Source organism: Leishmania donovani, chromosome 6 (assembly GCF_000227135.1).
Source record: "Leishmania donovani BPK282A1 complete genome, chromosome 6".
Lineage (NCBI taxonomy): Eukaryota > Euglenozoa > Kinetoplastea > Trypanosomatida > Trypanosomatidae > Leishmania > Leishmania donovani.
In genome coordinates this window covers 49,493-66,795 of record NC_018233.1, presented here as the reverse complement: position 1 = coordinate 66,795, position 17,303 = coordinate 49,493, and the positions used below count along the sequence as shown (strand labels likewise).

The window sequence follows — 17,303 nt, the reverse complement described above, 5'->3', positions numbered from 1 at the left end:
CATACACACACACACACACACACACACACACACACACACACACGTCGATGCTCGCGTACGCATCTTTTTCCGCTCCGCTCAGTTCATACCTGTATTTGTATCTCCTCTCCGCTGTTGGTGTCGCAATTATCGAGAGGGGCTGGCCTGTACTGTGCATGCGTGCAAGCGTATCAATAAAGGTGTATGCGTTCGACGACAGGTATGGGAAGGCATCAGGGACGAGTGGCGTGAGGCGGTACGTGTTTTGTGTACGTGAGGGGGTGAGGCGAATCGGTGGCTTGCCGAAGCCTTCCCCCCTCCCCAACAGTCAACTTGGTTGCGTGACAAGGAATAAAAAGGTACAAAACGCAGAGGCTCACCTGCAGGCGCATCACCATAGCGTGCATGTCGCCTCCATCCACCCACATACATACACGCCTACCCCTCACTCCCTTTCTCACTCTCTCACATCCCACTCTACTGACTCGTTCAGCTTCTGCCTCCGTGCGGCGTTGCCTGACGACGCGCTGGTCTGCATGGCTGCATTGTAGACGAAGCCTCCGCAAGGCCGCGTCGGTGCCCTCCCCCTCTCTTTGATTGACCGACACCGCATTCACGCCCCTGACAAAATAGTGCCATCTCTTTTTTGTGCTGTCCAGCGACTCCTGGCCATGCGTGTGTGTGTGTGCACGTGCATGCAGGCGCGTGTCTACCGCCCCTTCTTCTCCCGCTCACTCACTCGCTCGCCGTCTTCCACTTAGATCTCGACATAGACTCTCTCTTTCTCTCGACCTCGCAAAGAAAGGCAACTACAAGAATGAGGGGGACGCCCACAGCACCCGCCACTGCCGTGGCATCATCGTGATCGTCGTCACGGTTGGGTGTGCGTGGCATGCAGTGAGGAGGTGATCCCTGGTGGTGGTGGCGGTGGGGGGACACGCGCGTCTGTGTGCGTCGGTGCACTTGCAATGCCCGGGGCGGCACTAGCACTCGCCCTCGCACTAACACTGCCCTACTCCGATGACTTACCTTTGGTGATGATGGAGGATGGGTGAGGGACCGCAGGCGTGCGTCCATGGCGGCTCTCTCAGACGCGCACCCTTACATGTATCCCTCCTGCTCCCCCCCTGTCTCTCTCTCCCCCCACAGGCACAGACATATGTATATGTCTGTGCCCTCGAGTGTGCGGATGTGTGCATGCGTGACTCTCCCCTCTCTTGTACATCTCCTTCCACCCTCTCGCTTTCTTTGTGCAGCGCTCGCATTGGCGCCAACCAACGCGCACACACGAACTGCCCGCTGCCATCGTCACGCCACCCGAACTCCTCCTTTGTCCCGACACACACACACACACACACACACAGATCGGAAGCGCCATAGTGAGTTTTCCCTCTTCTCATACCCTCCTCGCTCTTGCATCTCGCACTGCGGTGCGCTTCGTGGGGCTACCATCTCCCCGGCGCGCGCCCACAAAATGGGGCCTCCCAAGGGCAGCATCGGCAGCTCCCACCGCGGCCTAAACGACGCCCCCGGGCTCAACTTCGCCGAGCCCTCCCTCGACACCACCGATACCGTACAGCAGCTCTTGTCCATTGCTGCGGGTGACTTCTCGAGTATCCCCGCCGCCGAGGGCCTGAACACGGCGCCGAACAGCGCCGGTGGCCCCGCAAAGAGCGGGGCAGCAGATGTCTCGGAGCACGCCTTCGGCGCCTCCATGGCGCCCTTCTCGTCCTCTGCCAATATCGCTCGCACCGCTAGTGGCGGTGGGGAGACGCGGTCGACGACGCCCACGACGGCAGCAGCGCCCGTCGGCCCTTGCTCTGTCTCCCCATCTGCCTCTACGCTCTCACGAGCGGCGTCTACTTGGAACGAGGTCAGCGTTCCGAACGCGATGCTAGATCGCTCCTGCCGTGGAGGCGCCACTAGCACGCTCACCAATGCGGAGGCCGGCGCCTTCTACCTGACTGCCCTCGTCGCCCAGGCGCTGCGCCTCGAGGATTACTGGGTGCACCTTGGTCATCAGATCGAAGTGGACCAGCACGTTGAGTTCATTCAGTACTGCGCCAGGGAGGGCTTCGGGGCGCTCAAGACGATGCATCTGCTCAACTGGTGGCGGCAGTACCGCTCGCTGGTTCGTGGCGACGCCGATGTCTCCGCAGAGACGCCCATCGCACCGCTGCTGCTGTCTGACGGAAACCCGCAGAGGAATATCCCACCGTCTCACTTCCACAGCGGCAATGCGAGTTGTGGTAGCGCCGGTGGTGGGGAGCACGGGTCGGCCGGCGGTTCGGCCTTGTCTCACGGCAAGGAGGGCAGCGGCGGCAGGGCGTCCAAGAAGGGGCGCCGCCTGAGCGCGATCACGGCTGCGGGAGCTACGCCTAGCTCAGAGCAGGACGACCTTGCAGGGACAGTGGCCAGCCTCGCCGCCGCCGTGCCCACGCCGCTGTTGTACGCGACGCACGCCGAGGCGCTCCATGGGGAGCTGCAGCGATTCGTCCAGTGGGAGCTGGAGCACGAGTGGGCGTGGCGGCAGGTGCCCCGCGAACCGGTCGTGAGCGCAGCTGTGGCCCTTACGCAACCGAGGTCAACAAGCTTGAGCGGCGGCCCTATGCGCAGCATCTCCGGCATGACGGCTGCCGGCGTGGCAAAGCCGTCTCGCGCGGAGAAGGCGAAGCTGCAGCAGCTACAGCAGCAGGAGATGGAGGCTGAGGAGCAGCGGTTGGCACGCGTGGCGGCCATGCCGCCGGAGAACATCTTCTTGACGAAGGACGAGCTTGACGGCTTCTTGCAGTTTGTCGTCGAGGAGGATCTCCTCTCGCACACTGCCCTGCACATGTGTGTGACCTCGCACGCTCAGCAGCCGATGAGCACCCTCTCACCGTCGGCGCGCGCGCCCGTGTGTTTCTCAGTGCAGGTGGAGACGCCAATGCCCGTGCTGCCGCTGCGGGATGCCACTCGTCTCTCTGCTCTTCAACGAAGTAGTTGCAGCGGCAACATTTCGACCTTGTCCGCGACACGCGATGAAGTAGCGGGTGGCGATGCGACCGTTGGTGGTGCCGCGACGCCGCAGCAGTCTCCTCGCCCGACATCCGCCTCGGGGCACGGCAAACCCGTGAGCGGGCGGCCTCGCACACACTCTAAGCGCGCCATCAGGGGCGCCTCCAAGGACGCCGCCGCCGCTAATGCCGCCGAGGCCGCGGCTGCTGCCACCTCTAATCTCCCCGCAGCGCCTGAGTTGACGGTACCGCCGACAGCCATGGAGACCTTACGCGCGGAGCAGGCCAAAGAGGCCGCGGCGTACCGGGCTGCCTACGAGGAGGAGCTTGCGCAGACGGCGGCACATCAGCGAGCCGAGCAGCACGCCGCCGATATTCACCTCTTCTTCGAGAAGCCGAGAACAAACGAGGCCGTGCAGGCCGTGTACGCAAGCATCGAGGATGCGTTGGCTGCGCGGCAGCACCGCATTCTCCAGCGTGTCGTGGCTCTGGAGCGCGCGCTTGGGCTGTCAACGCCATCGGCAGAAAGTGGGCGTCTCGATTGCGCTGGTGCTACCCCCGACGGCAGCGGCGCTGCTGCGGCAACATTAAAGCCGACGACCTCACGCGGGGCGAGCAGCAGCAGCGGCAGCACCCCCGGGAAAAGGAAGACGAAGTAGCGGCGCCTACGCCCGTGCGCATCTTCCTCAGCTGCCTGCGCCCGCGCCTCATTGCAGTGAAATACAGGGTGGCTTCTTCAAGTGCAAGGGACTTGCGCCAAGACTGGCAAAGTGGTGCCAGCGCGTCTCACACACCGGGGCGCCACTCTCCTTCGCATGGAATGCCCACGGCGCCATCGCTGTCGGGAGGGGGGAGGTCTCCCCACCAACTCACCCATGTACATATGCACCTTCACTGTACGTTTTCATTGGGCCGAAAGACGATGCCGAGGAGGCGCGATAGCGAGAGGCGGGGGGAGGGGGGGACGGTGGTGAGGAAAGCGTCGAGTGTGATGGCTATGAGGCGGAGGCGCCGCCTGACGATGTCTCCTCGCTCGCATGTTGTGTTGGCGCCCCGTCTCCTGCCTTGCCCTTCTCCTTTCGTATCTATGGTGTATCGTTCTGCGCAGAGGTACGGGGTGCTCATCTTACAGTGAGCACTGCTGGTGACGCGCCAAGCAATGATATGTGAACAGAGAGGGATGCGTATCCGTGCGTGCCTGTGCAAAAGCGGAGGGGGGAGAACGAGCTCCTTTTAGGCCTTTTGCCGATCCGCGCGGGCAGACGGAGGCTCGCGTGAGGACAGTTTCTGCTACCGTTGGAGTGATCATGAAGGCCCGTGAGCACCTCCTACTCCTCCTGGGTCTGGAGCCGCATGCACACGTGCCTCCCTCGCTGGTGCGCCAGTTCTACTACGGCCACTCTTTGCAAACATCTTCGCCGCGTATGTGTGCATGCGTGCGCCCTCCCCCTCCCCCGACCATATCCTTCACTCATCACTCCTCCCTTCCTTCCTTGGTATCTCCTCTCTCTCGACGACCGCACACATCTGTCCGCCGCTCTTCTGCCTTCGCTGCGTTTCGGGTGGCGTTGAGTGCCGCCCTGGACGGAGCCTGCGCTGTCTGCAGTGGGCTGAACGACGCCAGGCGGTGTTGGTCAGCCCTGTTTCCCTTGGCATTGCAGCCGTGCCACAGAGGCAGGTGAGCTGCAGTCGTGCATGCGCGCGAGTATCAACTTGCTCGCTGTGGCGTGACGCGTTGAAGAAACAAAGAGACGCACTCAACCTTTTCTGCGTTGCTCTGCACATTCGGCTGTGGCGGCGGTGCGCCTTCCCGTAAAACGTATCGAGGACGAAAGACGGAGGGCGGACTGCGTGACGGGGGAAGAGGGAAGAGCGCAGGAGGGGGTGGGTGGGCTCAGCGATCAACTGACCTTCGTCGACGTCACTCACAGCCGAACACGAACGACCACGTCTGTACAGTAGCCGTACCACAGGCAGTCCTTCGACGCTCCCCCACACCTATACATAGGCGTGCGACGAGGCGCACAGGCCAGGCCCACGTCAAACCATATCGACTTCGGGCAGGATGATAACACGGCGTGGCTCGCGCCTCAGCTCCGTCACTGAAGGCAACACGGATGGACCTAGTAGCATCTCTGCAGTGGCGACCACTGGCCCCTCCACTGCTTCGGTCGTTCCATTGCCTCCGCCACCGCCGCCGACTCGTGTGAAGGCTGCGGTACGTGTCCGCCCCTTGATGGAGACGGAGATGGCACCCGCACCAAGCGCATCGCCACCGACACAGCTGCAGGGCGACTGCCACATGCGCGACACCGGCGGGACGAAGTCGTCGTATTCCGAAGTCATTCGTGTGGTCACAGCTGCGGGCCGACTCACGCGACCCATGTCTAGCCCGTACATGCTGGAGGTGCTGCGGCCGCCGGCCGGGGGGGCCGGACATGGACGCAGCGCTCATCGGCCCTCCATGCCTACCCGTCAATCACCACCGCATAGCCTCGGGAACGGCGGCGGTGGCGGCGGGGGTAGTAGCGAGACAGCGAGGGTCTACGCCTTTGACTACTGCGCCGGCCCCAGCACGACGCAGGAGGAGTTCTTCGACATGTTGGAGATGCCGGCGCTGTGCGAGGCGGCGCTTGCGGGTGAGGTGGTGACGGTACTTTGCTTTGGGCAAACAGGCAGCGGCAAGACGTACTCGCTGAGCGGGCGGACGCTCCCCGCGCCGGCGACTGCGGGGCCCGTCTCCGACGCCCCTACGCCGCTGGTCGCCGAGGATGGGCTGCAGTACCAGGCTGTGCACTACATCGCGCGTCGACTCAAGGAGCTGCGTCGGACGTCAAGGAAGCTCAAGAGCAAGCGCAGAGACAGCGACGGCGCCGGAAAGGGCTCAGCTGATCGCGGCGATGATGGTGGCGTCAGCGGCGCGTCTGTTGGAGCTTCTGCCTCCGCGGCCACGGTGGTGACGGCGAAGTGCTCCTACGTCGAACTTTACCAAGAGTCCCTCTACGACTTGCTCCAACCAGATGGTGGCGACGGGGTGCGGTGCCGCTGGTCGGCCGCAGCCTCGTCTTTCTTCGTAGAGGGCTCACTGATGGTGGAGTGCCGCGGCCGCGAGGACTTCCTGCTGGTGCTGCGCGAGGGACAGCGAAATCGGCAGCGCGGCAGCCACGCACTCAACCTGGACAGCAGCCGCTCGCACGTCGTCTTCACCGTCTTCTTCGAAGTGCGAGACGAGGCGGCCGCTGCAACCTCTGCGGAGGGTGTCGACAGTGACGGCGCACCGTCGTCCTCGCCGCCGCCTGGCGCCTCAGCTCCCCTCTCGTCCATCCGGTACGGGCGACTCGTCTTTGTGGATCTTGCTGGATCGGAGCGTCTCAAGAAGACGCTTTCGGCCAGCAATGCGGAGGCGGGGTCTATCAACAAGTCCCTCTTCACCCTCGGTCGTGTGCTGGAGCTCCTCTCCGCCTCGCCGCCTGCACCGTCCGATGCTATGCCACCGGCGAAGGCGTCAACGCAGCCGCCGCCATTCATTCCCTACCGTTCAAGCGTTCTCACTCAGCTCCTCATGCACAGCCTGGATGGGCACGGCCGAACCGTGATGGTCGCCTGCGTGAGTCCGAGCGCGCTGCACCTCGAGGAGTCTCTGCGCACGCTCCACTACGCGGAGCGGGCGCGCCACATTCGCGCGACACCGGTCGTGCACGTCGACGCCGCGACGCAGGCGCGGATGGCGCTTGAGGAGAAGGTGCAGGAACTGCGGAAGGAGAATGCGCTGCTGCGCCGCGCGCTGGGGCTTCCGCGAGTCGGCAAATTGCAGGACGGGCAAGTTGAGGCTCGGCTGGAGGAGCTACATCGTGCGTGGGCCGCGGCTCAGTTTGCCACACCTCCACATGAGGTACCGCCACGCAGTGCCGCAGCTCCTCCACGGCTGTCCTCGACTCCACGGAAGGGCTCGCCGCCACAACAGCGACGGGCGACGCGGGTGAGTCCGTCTCGCCCTGCCGTGCCATTCGTGTCGAATGGGGCCACTGCTGCGTCAGGCGCAGTTGACCTGCGGACATCATCACCGCAGACGGTGGTGATGTCCTCCACGGAGAGCGAAGCGGATGATGGGTCGCCAAGCGCTACAGGCAACGCCGATCTACCGTCGAGTGTCCCGCGAGCCGCCGCGGTGAGCATCTTGGACCTGCTGGAGGCGCTGCCGGACACACGGTCGATGCACACATAGTAAGTGTAAGCGCAGCTGTCTGTCGCTGCTGGTGCGTGCGCCTCTGCACCGACCCGCACACGTCTCTCCCCCTGTTGGAATTCATCTCTGCTTCCCGTTTCAGGGCCTTCTGCCGGATGCACTCGCATCTATGAGGGCTCCTCAGGGCATGTCAGGCCGATTCTGCTGCTGACGGCGCGCGCGCATGTGAGTGCGCACAGATCTAGGCGTAGAGGATGGTGGTGGCACTGGGGCGCACGTCGCCTCCTCCTTGCCGCCTCTTTCTGCCAGTGACTTCGCGTCCACACACGAGCTTGCATGGGCTGACCCATTTACTTCTCACTCTCGCATCATCTTTTATGTGCTCTCCTTTCTTCTCTACGGCACCCGGCGGCGTGCGTGCGTATGTGCTTCAGCTGCTCGCACCCGCTTGGTAAAAGGCGTGCAACGCTGCTGCCGCCGCTGATCTCCCTTCAAGGCCTCCACTCACGCTTCTACTGCCGTCTACACAATGCGGCTGCTTACGCATAACTTTCTCGCCTGCCTGAAGTGCGACACGTACCCCCTCCATGTGACCGCCGCGGAGATGGAGGAGATTCCGGTGGAGTACGACGCCGAGTTCACGCGCCGCATGCTGGCGCGTGTCGACTACGCAAGTCTGCGCACCACTTTTCACGCACTGCGCGAGGCGCACGAGTTGGTGCGTGGGCTGTCCCACGACGAGGGCGCTGATACGGCCGAGGCGGCGTCGGCATCTTCTGAGCTGCCAGAGACGATGGAGGGCGCTGATTTCAGCGACCACAGCGCGTTCCTGCGCACGGTGCACTACGCCATGAACGTCGTGGCGGTGCGCAACGGCACACTGGAGTGTCCGGCGTGCAAGACGACATTTGCGATTAACGATTTCATTCCAAACTTCGTGCCTGAGGCGAAGTAGTGTGCATCGCTGAGTGAGCGAGTGCGTCGACGTGCCTCTCTCCTTCCTTCCCCGCCCTCTCCGTATCATCGCCGTCTTCTCTTCAAGCTTTCGCCTGTCTCCCCGCTGTTGCCTCGTGCATGAGTGAGGGGGTGAAGGCCATTGCACGACGGGTATGGCGTGGCTTGTGGCGTGTGGCGAGTGGCGAGGTCGTGTGTGTGCGCGCTCAGATGCGCTCTTCTCTGTACTTAAATACCTTTTAGCCGAGGCGTTCATGTAATCGCGTAAGCCGTCTCGGATAAGGTTCGCCGACACACACAGACACACACACACACACACACACAGCAGCAGCAGCAGCAAGCATGCACCCAACCACCGACAGGCGCAAATTGACAGAGATCGATCCCGTCTGTCTCTTCATTCGCCCGTTATGATCCTCCTCATGTGCGCGTGCGCGTGGGGGGGGGGGAAGGCGAGCGAGAGAAGGAAAATGTAGGGCACGGGCGCCCTCAAAGGCTAAGATTTAGTAGATCTTCGCATGTGCGACAGCAATAACGAGTAGTCCCTGGGAGTCGTGAGTGTGCGCGCTTGTGGCGAGCACACCCAGTTACCTGCGTGGCAGCTGCTGCTGCCCCTGTGAAGCATCCCTCCCAGACTCCCTCCATCAGTAATGATCGGTTGCGGGCTCGCAGAACGGACCCACTGTTCCCTCTCCCTCTTTCCTCACATCCGCCTCGCCATCCCCTTCCACGCCTCTCCCGTCCGTCTGTTCCGTCCATTTTTCTGTTGCTGCTGCTATTCTGCTGCTGCTCGTGCGCTTCTCCTTCCTGTCTCCACCCACCGCCATGCTTCACACGGGCATGCCTGTTGTGCTAGACTCTTCGTGCATCTGCGCGAGCCGTTTCGCGCGTGTCCTACACACGCAGACACGCCAGCACGCACTCACAGCCAGCGACACAGGGACACCTGCTCCCTACTCCGTATCCGTCGAGTGACTCCCTGCCGCTCTGGCGCAGGAGTTGCCGTCGCTCTTTTCGTGTACTCTATCCGACTGTTGTGTAGAGGACACGTGCACACCAAGCGGGCGTGTGCTCGTGTGTGCACGCACACGGTGCCCCCCATTCCTCTTCCGCTTTCCAAAGCTGCCACACGCCCACTGACGTACGCAGCAGCAGCAGCAGCAGCAGCGAGAGAGCGAAATAGAGCCGCACACGCACGCACCTAGGGCGCACCCTTCAGGATTTCGGAGCGAGTCGCGCGCTACAGGCTTGCGCGTGCATGCGTCTCCACCGCACCTTCGCACCTACCGTCAAGGCGCTTTTCAAAACAGGGTAGGGGTTGGGGGGGGGCGTGGGCCAAACGGGAAGAGATGCTGCGCAAGCACCGTCCCCGGGAGCTCACCATCCTGGATCGCGTCTATGAGCACATTAGCCTGCCGCCGCTCGTCGTGGCGGCAATTGACACGCCGGCCTTCCAGCGACTGCGGTCATTGCACCAGCTCGGCGCATCCTCCTTCCTGTACCCCGGCGCTGTGCACACGCGCTTCGAGCACAGCATCGGTGTTGCCCACATGGCCCGCACCCTTCTGCTAAATATCCAACACCACCAGCCGGACCTGGGGCTGAGTGAGGTGGACATCGAGCTCGGCATGCTGGCGGGGCTGCTCCACGACGTCGGCCACGGCCCCTTTTCTCACTTGTTCGAGGACGTCGTCTCGCGTCGCTGCGGCATCGAGTTCAACCATGAAGACATGTCGGAGAAGATTGCGCGGCGTGTGCTCGGCGACCTGGTCCCGCAGACGCACGTGGACGTGGTGGTGGGTCTGATGCGCGGCAAGGCGTTGCTGGGTATCACATACGGCGAGATCATCAGCAACAAGCGGAACGGCATCGATGTGGACCGTCTCGACTACTTCATTCGTGACTCGATGTGCTGCTTCGGCAAGCCCACCGTCGACGTGCGCATAAATCGGCTTTTCAACTCTGCACGCATAGTGTGCGAGGAGGGTCAGTGGCAGCTGGCCTTTGAGCAGAAGCTGGCCCTCTCCCTCCGCGAGATCTTCACGCTGCGGGCGAAGCTGCATAAGAACGTGTACCAGCATCAAGTCACAAAGGCAATTGGCCACATGATCGGGGACGTCATCCATGCCGCGGCACCGTACTTTAGGGTGGGCGGCCACACCCTTGTCGAGTGCGCTCAGGACGAGACGCTCTTTCTGAAACTCGGCGACTGGATCTTGGAGGCGATCGAGGTGAGCGAGGCCCCGCATCTGGCCGAGGCGCATGCCATTCTGCACCGACTCCGCACCCGCGACATCTACCGCGTCGCCTATTCGTCGTCTCTGGACATCACGATGCGGGCGCCAATGGCGGCGGTGGACTGGGCGGCGGCCATTCTCGAGCACGCCCACCCGTCGTTCCCGCTCAACGCGGACGACTTTATTGCGGAGGTGGTCGTAATCAACCAGGGCAAGGGCACGGCAGACCCGCTGGAGTCCGTGCTCTTCTTCAACCCCAAGAAGCCGTCACAGCCTCTCACGCGACTGAAGCCTGCAGAGGACCTAAAGCACGGCAGCCCGCTCTTCACCCCGCTCCAGTTTGAAGAGCGTACACTAATGGTGTTTGAGCGCCGCCCAACGAACGGGGCGGTGCAGCGCGCCTGCGAGCGACTCAACGCTGACCCCAAGTACGCCGCCTTCTTCACCGAGTCCCTGCCCTTCTACAACACAAAATGATGCGTGTGTGAGAGAGAGGGAGCGGCGGCGCTTTGGGTAAGGGGGTGATGGGCGCTGCAGACCGAGTGCAGGTGTGTGCGCCGCCGCCGCTGCCGTTTCCGTTCCTCGCCGTTCTTGTCTTCCTGCCATGCCAGTGCGACGACGATGACACAAACACACGAACGCTTCACCGTAAAACGCGACGTCATGCCCCTTCGGCGGAGTAACGACTCGAGGGCGCGCACGTGTGTGCTGTGCGAGGCGTCCAGCATTCGACGCCGCCACAGCTTTGCCGCCCATGTCTGACGCTGCGGCCAGTGGGCACCCTTGCTGCTCCGTGCCGCGCGCTCTTCATTTTCAGAGACACGTTTATCACGCATATCGATGTCCGCGGCCCCGCCCGCGTGTGCGTGCCTGCGTGCCTGCGTGCCTGCGTGCCTGCGTGCGTGCATGTGCTGCATGTCGCGTATGGTTGTTGTTTCGAGTCCCATGATGCCCATGCGTCGTCTCCTCCGCTCGTTCCCCCCGCATCACTCCCCTTCTTCTGTCTTCTTCTGCGTTCGTCTTCTTGTTTGCGCTCTTCCTCTCGCCAGCTTGCGGGCGTGCACGTGGACCACGAGAATGTTGCGGCGCAGTAGTCGGCTGCTTGTGCGCTTGCCCAAGTGCCGCCGTCCACGTGAGCGGCCATGGGAGATCTTTAACGTGCGCGACTTCGGTTACCACGAGGGGTCGCAGAACTACATGATGTGGCTCGGCACGGCGGTCGTCTTCACCTCGATGCTCGCCTTCGAGGTGTACCAGCAGATCCAGCGCGTCTTTCAGCGCGGCGACACCTGCAGCGCCTGCGAGGCTGCGCGGGCGCACTACCGGAAGCGTGTCGAGGAGCGGGAGCGGGAGACGGAAGCTCAGACGCGGTACAGCCTGAAGCTGCGCAAACCGCATGCGTCTTAGTACGCGGAGGTGGTAACCTTCTCTTTCTCGTTCTATTGCTGCTGTGGCGGCTCAAGCGCTGCTGACGCCTGTCCCTTTCGCTCCCTCTCCACCTCTCGCTCATCCTCTTGGTCATGTCCTTTGGTGCTTCTCCTTTGGGAGAGGGCGCCACTTACGCGGTGCTCCGTGCCGTGATGAGAATCGAGGCGGACGGCACGCCTGTGCGATTTGCGTCTGTGCAGTTGGTGGCTTGCAGCTCTTGGCGTCGGGTCACACACGCGTGCGTGCGTGTGTGCAGAACGAAGCGAAAGAAAAAAAAACAGTAAAAGGGAGGGGAGGGAGGGCGGGGGCGCAGACCTCCTTGTGGGCTGGGTATATAAGCCTCGTGTCTGTGCACCCCATTCTGCGACGACAGCCACGCATCATGTACAGCGCAGGCGCTGCTGTCGCGCGCTGACTCACCAGCGCGCAGTGCAGTATCCGCGCACGACTGTGTGTGTGTCTCTATGCACCTCCCGCTCTTTCTCTTCCTCTCTTGCCCTTCTTCCACTACATATTGCTTGTGGCCACATCTCCTTGCCCTTACCTCACCACCTCACCACCTCATCGCCCTCCTCCCCCTCCCTTTCGCAGTTGTTGTTGTCATCTACCTCTGCTTGTGATTATTCTGTCGTGTTGCACATCTCTGTGGTTCTCGTTCTGTGCAACTGCGTGCGTGCCTCCGCTGTACACGTCATCATCGCCGCCTGTTTCCGTCGACGACGTTGTAGTGCCCCTCCGCTCATCCACAAGCGCACCCACCCACCCACCGCTATTTATAGACCCACTCTATCTCTTCCCCACCACGCAATCATGATCGAGGACCACGCCGAGTACGGCCACAACCACTACCCCCAGAAGCTGGCCAGCTCTACCCTCACCCTACCGAAGCAGGGAGCGAAGCAGCAGCAGTGGAGCCCCTACCAGGACAATGGAGGCACGACGGCCGCTATCGCTGGGAAGGACTTCGTCATCCTCGCTGGTGACACTCGTCTGAATGGTGACTACTGCCTTCACAGCCGCCATGATCAGAGCAAGATCTTCCAACTGACGCCGTACACGTACATGGCGAGCAACGGCATGCAGGCGGACCGGCTGCAGCTCCAGCAGATGCTCAAGTACCGCGTCAAGTGGTACCAGTACAACAACGGCGGTAGGGTGCCGCCGACCAAGGCAATTGCGCAGCTCATGTCCACGATGCTGTACCACCGTCGCTTCTTCCCTTACTACACGTTCAATATGGTCGTTGGTCTGGATGAGGAGGGGCACGGCGTGTGCTACAGCTACGACGCCGTCGGCTCAACGGAGCCCTTCCTGTACGGTACCCGGGGTAGCGCGGCCAGCTTCTTGGAGCCGGTGCTCGACTGCCTTATCAACCGCCAACATATGACCGCCCAGGCACCGCCGGAGATGACAAAGGAGGAGACGCTGGCGATGCTCAAGAACGCCTTCACCGGCGCAGCCGAGCGCGACATTTACACCGGCGACTCCGTCTCCTTCTTTATCATCACGAAGGACGGCGTGCAGCGGGAGAGCTTCGAGCTGCGCAAGGACTGATGCGCACGCGCACGCGAGTAGCCGTGGCTGCATCCCTTTGCCTCTCCCCTCCCTCCGTCTCTGTGTGCGTGCACCAGAGAGCGAGCACGAGAGGAGGGGGAAGGGGCAGCCATCCAGGTGTTGAGAGGAGGCCAGCGCTGCCCCCCTCTCTCGTCTCCCTCCCGCATCGACTGTGCATGCGCAACGTGTTTTGTTTTTCGTTTTCGTTCTTGACTACGGCGGCGTCTCGCCTCGTCTCGTCTCTCTCTCCCCCCTTTCCTTCTACTCTGTTGTTGTCCTTGTTGAATGATGCCACCTGATGTGCGGTGCTCGATGATGATAGTGACGGTGGTGATGATTACAGCCGGCCAGCCCTTATTGCTCTCTCACCGCCCCCCGCTCTTGTCTCTCTGTCTGTCTTCCACCTCTCTCTACGTATGTATGTGCGCTCTACACGCTACGGACCCACGCACGTGGCGTCTCTGCGGCTCCGTTTGTGTGCGTGGGCGCGCGCCCTTTTAGATTTTCCTCTATTCCTGTGAGATGCGCGTGATGGTGGTGCGCGATGGGGGTTGGGCGGTGTTGCTCGCGGAAAAGCATGTGAGCGCGTATCTCTCTCTGACTTTTGACGCTGCGTGTGTGTGCCTGTGCATATCTGGTGAAACGGCAACAGGGAAGGCACTGAAAAGCCGCGGTGTCGCAGCGGCACACCTCCACATAAAAACGCGTGGATGGGGAGCGCGACGGTGAACACGCGTGCCTGCGCGCGCGTGTGTCTGTATTTGTGTGTCGCATTCTCACAGACACACACGCGCAGACACAAAGATACGTACAGGCGGAAGTGGATCGCTCACAAGCGGCTCGGGTAAGAGAGAGAGGGGTGGGCAGGCGCGCTACAGGCCGTGCACATGGAGAGGAACAGAGCGCGTCTTCCTCTCGTTTTGTGTGTGAGAGTGTCAGCTGCGCCTCAGACTCACCTCCGGCGTCTCTCTGCCGCCGTTTTCTTTCCAACCAGAGTCGCAGCTGCCGGTGGGTGGGTGCGTAGAGCGCTTCCGGTGCCTCTGTGTGTGTGCGCACTCCCACACATGCACACATGCACACCTGCTCACGCTCGCTCTGGAAGGAAAGGCTCCGCTGGGCGTTGTGTGATGTGCGCATTCTCTCTCTCGTTCTATCGTCTTCCCCATCTTCTCCGCCCGGTGCTGCTCCCCCTCCCCTTCTCATCGAAGACTCTGCTGCACCGACACCAACACCCATAAACTTTCTCTCTAGAGCCACATGCGCGCATACCCAAACGAGACTACGTAGCATCCACGCCCCCCCCCCTCCAGACACACCTCGTTGAACCCCACCCCTCCACCGAGGGCGACGCTGTTGGCTGCTACGTATTTAAGCTCCCGTATACCTCTCGGCCTCCGTCTCTCCACTTGTACGCTCTCCTGACAAGAGCCACCGACTACAGCACTCGCTGTCTCCACCCACTATAGTAGTGGAGACTGTAGCAGTAGTCCTGATAGTAGTGGTGGAAGGGGGCGGCCCTCTGTCACGCCCGGCAAGATGCCGTCATCCTCAAAGAAGCAGAACGTGGTCACCTTCTCTGAAGTGCATGATCCGCTGTACGGCGTGCTGAGTCCGCTCTCCCCCAGCCCCCTCGTCGTGCGCCACGTCCAGTATCCCTCGCTGCACCACTACTTCCTCTGCGAACGCTTTAAAGGCTCGCCGGCGGAGCAGTGGATGGCGGAGGCGACGACGGTATGGTCGCTGGAACGCCTCGTCAAGACGGCGGAGGAGGAGGGGTATCAGCGCCACAACTGGAACAAGGTGAAGGTAGACGTGATGCTGCTTGGCACGTACTTTAAGTTCAAGCAGAACGAAGCAGCGCGTGCGGTGCTCCTCAGCACGCAGCCCTCACTGCTGCTCTACCACACGCCTACAGACGACTTCTGGGGCGATGGCGGCGACGGTAAGGGTAAGAACGTGCTCGGCGTCGTGAACATGGCGGTCCGCGCACGTCTACATAGTGAGGAGGAACGGCAGAAGCAACGTCCGTCGGCCTCCGGCAGGCATAGTAAGTCTGCCGCCGCCAAGTCCACCGCTCTCCCTGCCACTCGCACATAGTATGCGGGTCCGAGGACGCTGAAGGGCGGGTGCGCGCGTTTTCGAGGCGCCGCACCTCTTGTCGTGCTCCCTCAACACTTCACGGGCTTTCTTCCCTTTACTGCCGACTGCCTCTTACATGTATTGACGCGCTACCGGAGCCTCGCTGGCGTCTGTCCATGGCAAATGGGGGTACGTGCACGTGAAGCGGGGGGGCTATGATGATGTACAATACGAGGTGGTGGTGGTGGTGGCGGGATCGATGTCCGCCCTGGCCCTAACGCGGCACACATACGCGCTCTCTTTCTTAGGCGCGCATTTTTCTGTTTTTTTTTTTTTTGCGCGTCGGTGTTTAAGCTTGTCGGACTGGGCATGCCCTCCCCTCCCCTCTGCCGATCTGTGTCATCTCGGCAGCAAGAGCTGATTACTGCGATCGACAGCACTCGTGCGCGAGTGGAGCGTGTGTACGTCGAAGTGCATGCCCGTATGCGTGGGCGTCCGCGCTCGCATCAACGACGTCACGGCTCGCCACGTCGCCCCATAGTTTCCCATGGACAGCGGCAGCCAAACATGCACACGCGTGAGCTGGTATGGATGTCGGAATGTATGCGTTGATGTGAGTTGGCGCGTAAGCAAGGACATCGACTCCTCTCCCTCCCTCGCCACGTCGCTCTATTTTTCTCTCTGTCGCCCACCCCACATCTGCGCATCCGTCCTGCCACCGCGGCAACGACGATGCCAACGTAGATTTCAGCGAACACAATACAACATCTCCTCCTCCTCCTCCCACTCGACGATACCAACCGAGCACCACAGCCGCGAGCGGGTCGACAGGCGATAAGACAAGCTTCTCATCTTCGTAGTGGCGTAGGGTCTGCATGCGTGTCTTTGCCTCTCCTCTCTCTTGCCCTCCGTCACTATCACTCTTTATCACGTCGTTCCGCAGAGTTGTCTCGGTGCGCCTCATCATGCGTTTTGTGGCTGTCTTGGCGGTGGTGCTGTGCGCCCTTTCCTTTCTCAACGTCGCCGCGGAGCCGGAGGTGACCGCGAAGGTGTATTTTGATGTGATGATCGATAGCGAGCCGCTTGGCCGCATCACCATCGGCCTGTTCGGCAAGGATGCGCCGCTCACGACAGAGAACTTCCGGCAGCTCTGCACGGGTGAGCATGGGTTCGGCTACAAGGACTCCATCTTCCACCGCGTCATCCCAAACTTCATGATCCAGGGCGGCGACTTCACCAACTTCGATGGCACGGGCGGCAAGTCGATCTACGGCGAAAAGTTCGCGGACGAGAACTTGAAGGTAAAACACTTTGTGGGTGCGCTGTCCATGGCAAACGCCGGCCCCAACACAAACGGCTCGCAGTTCTTCATCACGACAGCGCCGACGCCGTGGCTTGATGGCCGCCATGTGGTTTTCGGCAAGGTGCTTGATGGTATGGACGTGGTGCTCCGCATCGAGAAGACAAAGACGAACAGCCACGATCGCCCGGTGAAGCCCGTGAAGATCGTTGCCAGTGGTGAGCTGTAGAGCGCGAAGGAGTGCGCTGGGTGGTGGCAGTGCTGGGTGTGAAGATGTGCTCATGTGATGTGGCCAAGTGCACGGAGAAGCAGCATGGGGAGAGGCGTAGAGAGGAAGGGGGAGGCTGAGGCGGGAGGTCGCTCAAACTGACAGTGCGGTGCCCTCCCCCCCCTCCCCCTCCTCGTTTTCTTTTTTCTGCTTCGAGAGTGCGTGCGCGTGCTCTGCCCCGCTCTTCGCCTCTCGCTGCATGTCCTCCCCTCCTCTAGCTTGTAGTCTCTCTTCCATTTTTTCTTCATGCGTGTGTATGTATGCGCCTTCTGGTGATCTTCTCTTTTCGTGTCTTCACTCTTCTTTCTCTTCCATGCCCCCC

The 17,303-nt window shown here is 61.8% G+C and overlaps 8 protein-coding genes across 8 annotated transcripts; all 8 read left to right on the top strand.

The window, feature by feature from the left end:
- Positions 1 to 1,870: 1,870 nt before the first annotated feature.
- On the top strand, positions 1,871 to 3,634 carry LDBPK_060190 (hypothetical protein, conserved; the record flags this gene model as incomplete). The annotated part of the gene is made up of 1 exon (XM_003858279.1): positions 1,871 to 3,634. The coding sequence occupies one exon, from the start codon at positions 1,871 to 1,873 to the stop codon at positions 3,632 to 3,634; it is 1,764 nt and encodes a 587-aa protein (XP_003858327.1).
- A 1,577-nt stretch (positions 3,635 to 5,211) lies between these two features.
- Positions 5,212 to 7,200, top strand: LDBPK_060180 (kinesin-like protein; the record flags this gene model as incomplete). The annotated part of the gene is made up of 1 exon (XM_003858278.1): positions 5,212 to 7,200. One exon carries the CDS (start codon positions 5,212 to 5,214, stop codon positions 7,198 to 7,200), a length of 1,989 nt encoding a protein of 662 aa, XP_003858326.1.
- A 490-nt stretch (positions 7,201 to 7,690) lies between these two features.
- Positions 7,691 to 8,116, top strand: LDBPK_060170 (hypothetical protein, conserved; the record flags this gene model as incomplete). Its single annotated transcript, XM_003858277.1, has 1 exon — positions 7,691 to 8,116. The coding sequence occupies one exon, from the start codon at positions 7,691 to 7,693 to the stop codon at positions 8,114 to 8,116; it is 426 nt and encodes a 141-aa protein (XP_003858325.1).
- A 1,348-nt stretch (positions 8,117 to 9,464) lies between these two features.
- Positions 9,465 to 10,829, top strand: LDBPK_060160 (hypothetical protein, conserved; the record flags this gene model as incomplete). The annotated part of the gene is made up of 1 exon (XM_003858276.1): positions 9,465 to 10,829. One exon carries the CDS (start codon positions 9,465 to 9,467, stop codon positions 10,827 to 10,829), a length of 1,365 nt encoding a protein of 454 aa, XP_003858324.1.
- A 600-nt stretch (positions 10,830 to 11,429) lies between these two features.
- LDBPK_060150 (hypothetical protein, conserved) lies at positions 11,430 to 11,759 on the top strand (the record flags this gene model as incomplete). The annotated part of the gene is made up of 1 exon (XM_003858275.1): positions 11,430 to 11,759. One exon carries the CDS (start codon positions 11,430 to 11,432, stop codon positions 11,757 to 11,759), a length of 330 nt encoding a protein of 109 aa, XP_003858323.1.
- Positions 11,760 to 12,590: 831 nt separating this feature from the next.
- Positions 12,591 to 13,334, top strand: LDBPK_060140 (proteasome beta 6 subunit, putative; the record flags this gene model as incomplete). The annotated part of the gene is made up of 1 exon (XM_003858274.1): positions 12,591 to 13,334. One exon carries the CDS (start codon positions 12,591 to 12,593, stop codon positions 13,332 to 13,334), a length of 744 nt encoding a protein of 247 aa, XP_003858322.1.
- A 1,536-nt stretch (positions 13,335 to 14,870) lies between these two features.
- Positions 14,871 to 15,431, top strand: LDBPK_060130 (hypothetical protein, conserved; the record flags this gene model as incomplete). Its single annotated transcript, XM_003858273.1, has 1 exon — positions 14,871 to 15,431. The coding sequence occupies one exon, from the start codon at positions 14,871 to 14,873 to the stop codon at positions 15,429 to 15,431; it is 561 nt and encodes a 186-aa protein (XP_003858321.1).
- A 947-nt stretch (positions 15,432 to 16,378) lies between these two features.
- On the top strand, positions 16,379 to 16,942 carry LDBPK_060120 (cyclophilin; the record flags this gene model as incomplete). The annotated part of the gene is made up of 1 exon (XM_003858272.1): positions 16,379 to 16,942. One exon carries the CDS (start codon positions 16,379 to 16,381, stop codon positions 16,940 to 16,942), a length of 564 nt encoding a protein of 187 aa, XP_003858320.1.
- Positions 16,943 to 17,303: the final 361 nt, after the last annotated feature.